At 45.0% G+C, this 8,300-nt stretch overlaps 1 protein-coding gene across 1 annotated transcript; it reads left to right on the plus strand.

Annotated features, from left to right (window-relative positions):
- Positions 1 to 1,340: 1,340 nt before the first annotated feature.
- On the plus strand, positions 1,341 to 2,380 carry LOC112876591 (putative glycine-rich cell wall structural protein 1). The gene has a single exon (XM_025940735.1). It carries the CDS (start codon positions 1,360 to 1,362, stop codon positions 2,185 to 2,187), a length of 828 nt encoding a protein of 275 aa, XP_025796520.1. The 5' UTR covers positions 1,341 to 1,359; the 3' UTR covers positions 2,188 to 2,380.
- The last annotated feature ends 5,920 nt before the right edge of the window (positions 2,381 to 8,300 follow it).

The raw sequence follows: 8,300 nt of genomic DNA on the forward strand, positions 1-8,300 counted from the left end.
ACGCGCATCTGCGACAGCGGCCATAGCACCCGCGATTATTCGCGGATAGGAGCAGCTCTGGTTCCTCCAGCTGTCCAGCACAACATCTGCGACCCAACGATGCTTGGGCTTTCACGCGGCGTAAGATACGCGAGGCCTCGCGGCCGGCCCAACTATGCGTGGGCTTTCAGACGAAAATTCGCTTGGGACTCGAGTCAACCGCGCTTGGCGGCAATTCGACATTGATGATTCCCTTGCAAACTTGAGCGCACACAGCGTGACGCCGGGCAAATGGAAGGTCAGCGCGTACGCCCCTCACGAGCGACAGCGCCGCCGAGCTCGCTTTACCGGCCGGCTGCCGCCGCCGCCGCCGACAGGAACATACTAGTAGCAGCAACCCCGCGTGGTGTGGCCGCGGACCGTGTTTGACGACGACGACGAAGTGAAAGAACAGCGCCTGCATGTATCGCAGTCTGAACTTCCGGCACGAATTGAATAAATCTTTCGCCGCCGTTCGCCGTGCTAATCCATCTCGAGCTCCGTGCAATCCGGTTGCTACAGAATTTGTGGCTGTAGCCTATTCATGCGGTAGCTGTACGTCTCGCTTATCCTGAAAGTCTCCGATATCGATCCCTTCATTTGGCCGTCTGTACAGTGGACAGACGCACACGGATGATTCAGTCAACGACGACCGCAAGATGCAGCCAAACTGAAACAGCTGCTTATTGGGTGCATGCTAGTACTAGGGCACAATGGACGGAAAGAATTCAGAACTGGTTTCAGTCAAATTCTGGCTGCGGCACACACAATAATGCAGCTCTTCAAGAGCTCATCATGTAACTATATAGGTAATAAATTACATTTACTAGATTATTCTTCGGCACGATAATAAGATGCACGGTATAGTAAGTGCTGACTGAGTGTACACTCGAAGCAGCTGAACGAATAACTGTTCCTGCAAAAAGTTTAATTTTTGTCTGCTACGGAGTAGCTACTTCAGCCGAGAGGTGACAATAGCGTACGCCACAGCGAGTTGCAGCTAGTGGCAACTCTAGCTTTCCCCAGTCAAAGCGTACGTGGCATTCATACTTGCCGCGTTATCAAAGTCGATTCACACGTAATACAGTCAAGCCTACTGAGAAAAACAAGTGCTCTATATCACAATCACAGAAGTCATGCACTCATCATGCTGTACCTACCTGTTGTTTTCATTCCAAGACAATGCAAAACCACCAGTTGTCTGTACAATAACTAGCTAGTAGTGAGCAAGTGATGCCTTGGGCTATAGCTGGGACATGCCTCCAGCTCTTTAAATAACCAAGCAGCCTTCACTTCCTACTCATCTCATCCTTCAAGTTCAAAAAGCTTGGTAGCTCACAAATGGCTAGAACCAAGTTCGTAGCACTTAGCTTCATCGTCCTCCTCAGCATTGGACTATCCAATGCTGCAAGGGTTTCTCGATATGTGAGTGCTGGGGGTGGAGGTGGCGGCGGGGGCGGAGGTGGTGGGTCTGGGGATGGTTCTGGATCAGGAAATGGCTCAGGCTCTGGGTATGGCCAGGCAAGTGGGTCTTCCAGTGGAGCATATGCTAGTGGAGGCGGTGGGGGTGGAGGGGGTGGAGGGGGACAGAATGGAGGATCCGGTTACGGTTCAGGCTCTGGTTCTGGGTATGGCCAGGCAGGTGGGTATGGATCTAACGGTGGAGCTTATGCTCAAGGAGGTGGACAAGGTGGAGGTGGTGGGGGTGGACAAAATGGTGGGTCTGGTTATGGCTCTGGTTCCGGTTCTGGGTATGGTCAGGCTGGTGGGTATGGGCCGTATAGCGGAGGGTACGCTCAGGGTGGTGGTCAAGGTGGAGGTGGTGGCGGTGGACAAAATGGCGGGTCTGGAAGTGGATCCGGTTCTGGTTCTGGATATGGTCAAGCCAGCGGCTATGGTCCGTATGGTGGTGGGTATGCTCAAGCAGGTGGCCAAGGTGGTGGTAGTGGTGGAGGTGGTGGACAATATGGCGGTTCTGGACAAGGTTCCGGTTCCGGTTCAAGTTATGGTCAAGCTGGTGGGTACGGACCTTATGGTGGTGGATATGCTCAGGCGGGTGGTCAAGGTGGTGGCGGTGGTGGTGGGCAAAGTGGTCCAGGTGGCAGCGGATATGGGAATGGCTCAGGAAGCGGTTCTGGATCCGCTGGTAGTGGCGGTGGATACCCCTAAAACTTTCAAGTTACAGAAGCGCAATTCTGATGTCAATATACTTACTAGCTTGTACTATGGTTCATGTGCAGACGTGTTGTGTACTCATATAAGGAATAATTGGCCGTTCATGGCTTCTGTAATAAGAGTAGTACGTGGCGTTGTACTACCAACCAATTTATATGTCGTGTAAGTGCTAATTTGTTTGTGTTTTCCTCGTTGTCTCTATACATGAATGTTGGTAATTCGATATACATATGCTTTTTTTTATTACATGCTATTGTGATGTATACAAGCGCTGCTCACCATATAGCCATCCACATCCACATCACAAGGTGGTACACAACTACACAAGAATGATTGAGACGTGCGTCTAATAAGCAAGAGAAACTTCAATGGGTAGGGAGAGCAAGCAAGTGGAAATCTCGAACCCTTGAAGCGGTATTTTTGTTGGGTGCACTCAAAGACTAATTTTATCAAAGAAACCAAGATGAAAGTGTGTAGCCAGATCATGCAAGAAATTAACTAAACTAATGATAATGCGTATGGTTGTGAACAAGTTAGATAAACTTGTCTTCACTATGATCTAGTTGCACTTGCATACACTCCCACTGCCATTGATCCTACTAAGAAACAACGTTATGCAAACAATGTAAATGACAAAAGTGCATCGATACAGACCACAAAAGTAATCATAAACCATTATTATACATGTGATGGTGCTCAAATTTCTGAGTAATTATTCTTTTAGTGGTTGGCGGCTCATCCATTGCGAAACACATGTGATGACTTCATTAACCTTTTTTAGTAGTACTCTTTTAGTGGTCAGTGAGATCCCGTCAAAATTTCATACACTATGTCAGAACACTTCATTACAAACGCGTCTAAAGCCTCATCACAGATGCGAAATCACGCGTCTGTGCGTTCGCATATGTGATATCATAGACGCGGATTTTCACCTCTCTAATATGACCACATCAGAGACGCGGAAACACGCGTCTGATGTTCAACATCACAGACGCGGATTTTGTTAGACGCGTCTGTGATGTTGAACATCAGAGACGCAGCTACAGAAAATACGTCTGCGATGTACAACATTAGAGACGTGGCTCTAAAAAAATGTGTCTGTGATGATGGATTAAAAAAAAGAAAAACAGGACATGAAATAGATCTTATATACATCACAAATACATAGGTTCTATCCATATATATATTGCAGATACTCATACATAATCTATTGAAGTCATACATCCATGGCAGCGCACACAAGCATGATGTCAATGGCAGATCACACCCATCCACCACAGGTCCATGGAAAAATTCCAAGAATTAATATAAAAATATGTTGTGCTATATCCAATTGACCGAAATGCAATCAGCAACCTAATATCTTAGCAATAGCAGTAGTACCATTCCTGACCCTAGAATTTATCCCCAACTGATCGAAATGCAACCCTTTCCTAGAACTCATTATCGGCCCCCCAAACTGCATATATGTATCGATCCATCGATCAGTTGCAGTCAGAGTATTGCTGATCAGATCAGCTCCTGACGACACTTATAGTGACGACGCTGTCCCTAGCGGCGATGGCGAGGATATCGGTGTAGGAGTCGACGCCGGGGCAGACCTTGTCGATGGCGGACTTGAATCATCTCCTAAACCTAGATCCCATATGATGAGAAGGTGTACGTGTCTTGCCTTGACCTCCCGAGTAATTTGCTGACGCAGCAAGCAGTCCAATCGAGAAATTGGGCATGAATTGGGGATCAAGGGTTTGAGATGAAAGGGGGGAAGCGACGGACAAACCTGATATATTGCACTCAGTGAGCTGTGGGCGGTAGCCGAGGCGGGGACGAGCTCACCTGCGCCTCCATGGATCCATCCTCCCTGATCAGTAAGGATAGAAGGATGAGAGATATAGAAATAAGTTATCGTGTTTTTGTCATTAAAAAATATCATCACAACCTTGCATGACATACACTACTACAGAAAACCCGTTTTTAGAGGTGGGTAAAAATAACATTTGTAGAGTTGGGTGCGGTACCCGTCCCTATTTCTCACAGTTAAAAATAGCTGTTTGCAGGGGCGGTAGGGGTGGGTCATGCCTGGAAATTGATTTTCAGGGGCGGGTCACGGGTTAGGGCATGACCTGCCCCTGAAAACATCCTTCCCGCCTAAAATTTCACTGATTTGAATTTAAATTTTCCAAATCTGTTTCCCGCTACCTTTTAAAATTTGTTTCCCGCCAATTTTAACCTATCAAGCTAGTGCGCGATCGAATGTCATAGTGATCGACATGGAATGTGTTTCATGAATATAAATAATTGCACATACAAAATTAAATCATAAAGTAATGAAGTATATATATATATATATATATATATATATTATTAGAGTGCATCATTAGAGTACATCATTAAAAGTGCTGCTTGAATACATATTTTTCTTCTATTTTCCAACGCTACTTGAGGCGACACGGTGCTGTTGGTTCGCCCAGTCACGAAGTCTAATGTATTTAGGGTCCATTGCTAATTCGTGGTCTTTTTGAAAAAAATATGCCTTATGGATGGATCACTTCATGCAAAATGAAATGACATAAATCGGCTACTAGTTCTAGGAGTTGTTTCTCATGGAGTGCCCCAGTGTTCCTTCTTGGATGAATATGCAATTAATGAATCCACGGGAAGATCAAACAAATGTTAGATAGATGCAAAAATAATATGTACATATGCATCTATCCCTAATAAATATCCCTAATAAAGAATAGTTCCTTACACGTTCAGGATCTGTTGTGTATCTCCCTTACACCTCATATGCTCGCACATGTAATACCCGTAGTACACGAAATTTGCAGGTTGCTTGTGGCACGAGAAGTTTGTGCGTAGAGTCATTGCTGAATCTTTATCGGCGGGATGAGCACCTTCTTTTTTTAATGTAGTGCCCGCAAGCCCTATTTTAAAAAGAAAGAAATGAGAAGTTAGTTTATAAATATTTACTTTTATGGAAAAATTAGCATGATGTACGTATGAAAGATAAGAAATTCGCTAAAATTTTGAGGATGAATAAGAAATTATTGTATCTAGTGTTTGGCCAATCCAAGGAGTCCAATACGAGGACTCTCCATGTTTTAGCTGTATCACAAAAGCAATCCAGTGACCCCTGCAAAAATATTATATACAATTTTTAGCCATGGGTCGGAGCAAGTATATATTGTGACAAAAGATTGAATTTAGACTTACCCGATGTGGTATGATGCATATATGGTATCGACCACGGCTTGCCAGTTTACCATCATAACCCCTATGTAGATCGCAACCCTCTTCATGGCATCTCTGTGATATGACATTCGTTTCTCATTCTTCTCCTTGGGCGTTTTACACCCAGATAGCATGTCATCATCGTCCACCCACCTACTTGGCCCGGCGTGCCTGCTCTCACAAATAGCTGTAGGATCAAGATATCTTCTCCTTTCACCTAACACAATGGTAACATCTATTTGCATCATGTAGAATTGAATGTATGACACTTAATTAGATTTGCATATATAGTAAATAAGGCCATAGCATACAAGTAGTATCGATGAGGCACTTACATGCACCAGAGTCTAACCATTTTGATGTCTAGTTCACCAAGGCGGAACATGTTGTGGATGTCTTGAAAGTCGAACATGACATCCATGATGCCCTGACCTTGACATCCGAATACTTGCGGATGGTATAGAGCGCACAGGAAACAGAGCCCAAATCTACATGCTCTCAGGTACCAATTATGCATCCTTTGCATTTCACTTGGAACTGTTGTGATAGCCCAATCGGGTAGAAATAGTTTACTGTACTAAAATCTTTGAGGACAATCCAGTAAATCTAGAAGTTTATCAACCCCAACATCCCATTTGAAGTTCGGCGGGCAAGGAAAAGCTCCGTTATCTGCTGGAACTAGAATTGGAATCATCCTTTGACTTGTCCTTTTTGGAGCCGGTGGAGTATGCTCTCATGATCGGGCAACCTAAGCCAGTGGTGATAGCGGGGTCGGTGGTGATGGCTCTTTTGATCGGGCAACCTGAGCCGTTGGAGATAGTGGGGGCAGTGGTGGTGGTGGCGAGGCTGGTAGAGTATGCTCTGGTGCTGCCCCCCCTCGTGGTGGTGGTGATGATGGCAGGGCCGGTAGAGATGGCAGAGTCGGTGGAGTATGCTCAGATGATGCCCCCCTCTTGTTGTGGTGTTGGTGGTGGCGAGGTATGATCCGGAGCAGCAATAGGTTGTGCACCAAGCAGTACAATATCTCATTTATGCTATAGAATGGTACCGCTGATGCATTCTCCAAGGCAATTCTTCCCATCTGTAGTGGGGATGTCTATCTCGTTATCCTCATAGCTTGATTTCAGGAGTTGCTCCACTTATACGGATGCATATAGGGGCGGGATCGGTTTTCCCTCAAACAAACCCTCACCCGGATACACCTGGGCCTTAGCAACTTCCTTTGTCTTCCCATCTCTGCCGATCGGATACAGTAACAAGCAGGGAGTAGTAACAGATATGCAATCTACTGGGTATGGCTGTGTTGTGGTAGATGCGACACTGCTCTGAGCACATGCCGTATTCGCTTGGCTTAATACAGGAGGGGGCATCATCACCATCTGTTGTTGCCCCACCTCTTGCTTAGGGGTAGAGTTTCCTTAGAGGTCTTTTGCCGAACAAACTCCTCCCATTGTGCCCGTGTGATTTCCCCGTACTCTGCAAATGGTTCTCGGCCCTTCTGGACATACTTGGTATTCAGATCACTCTTCCACCGGTGGAAAGTTTCACCCAACATCTTCTTAGCATAATACTTAACTCTTTCCTTAGTTCCTCATGGAAAAATAAATGTTTTGCTCAATAGTGCCCACATCGCTTCTTTCTTCCCCTCAGGAACCGTTAGCCAATCGGGTACCGTTGGATCCAAAACCATCTTTGTTCTAATTATAGAACCGATTGCATTCCAAAACTTTGCATGCACCTCAGGGGGCTCTATGGGCTCACCTGCTGTGTTAACTGCATTTGCCATCCATTGGCCTTCGAGGTATTGGTTTCTTCCTCGTTGGCCCCGTTTCCTTTTGCTTTGGCTGCCAGAGGTCGTAGTTTGAGGTTCTGGACCGGAGCTAGCTTTGCCTTCAAGTTCTTCCTCTGTGGGGCTTGGGGGTCGGTGTCGGCATTTACTCCTTCCTATCGGAGCCGCCTACACGGATCATAGGATTTCGGCTAGTCATAACACGTAGTCTATGAAAAACATATACTAAAAGCTAGGTGGACATTAATCGCGTGCAGTCATTACCTGAACTGGATCCGGAATGTAATCCGGATCGAACTCCGACCTTGAACGGCGTTCTCTTGGAGCGATAGGATGTGGATCTATCGAATCGTGCCATTGACCATCCACCCAACCTCGTGTCCAATCCCAGGTCCTTCATTTTCCAGGTCATCGGCATCATCGTCCCCAGATTGCACACCGTCATCAGCATCATTGTTCCCGAATTGCACACTGACGTTGTCCATGTCATCCCACGACATCTGGGATGCAATTCGCTCGACTTCGTCGATTTCCGGTGGTGCATCCTCCCTGTGCGAGGGTGATAACAACGGTTGATCCATTTAAGAGTTCGAAACATTTCAGTGGAAACATATTTGAATATATTCACTAATTACACTCATATTCCTCATATATTCAATTAAAAATTTCATTCACTATTAAAATTCAAATTTCACTAATTCAAATGTACATAAAGTTTCTTTAATTCAATCAATATAGAATACACTTCTCATTTACAAACTAAATCACTAACTACTTTATTAACTAAATCACTAACTAATTTGAATACACAATTTGAATATAATGGGACATCGCAAAGTCCTTCCTATAATCGAATCGAGGACTACTATTACACCCACTATTCAAATGAATTCACATTCACTTTTCAAATCGATATACATGAATATATTTCACAAGCACATATTCACACTCTCAATATATTTCACATGCACTTGAATACATGAATATAATTTGTTGCCGCTAATTCACATTCTCAATATATTTCACATGCACATATAATTTCTTGCCGCTAACTCACATTCACAAACTCAAAATTTCATTCAGTAGT

The sequence above is a fragment of the Panicum hallii genome, chromosome 9 (genome assembly GCF_002211085.1).
Source record: "Panicum hallii strain FIL2 chromosome 9, PHallii_v3.1, whole genome shotgun sequence".
NCBI lineage: Eukaryota > Viridiplantae > Streptophyta > Magnoliopsida > Poales > Poaceae > Panicum > Panicum hallii.

Bases quoted from the DNA above. Each gene is read 5' to 3' on its own strand.
- LOC112876591 (XM_025940735.1), top strand. From the start codon at position 1,360: ATGGCTAGAACCAAGTTCGTAGCACTTAGCTTCATCGTCCTCCTCAGC.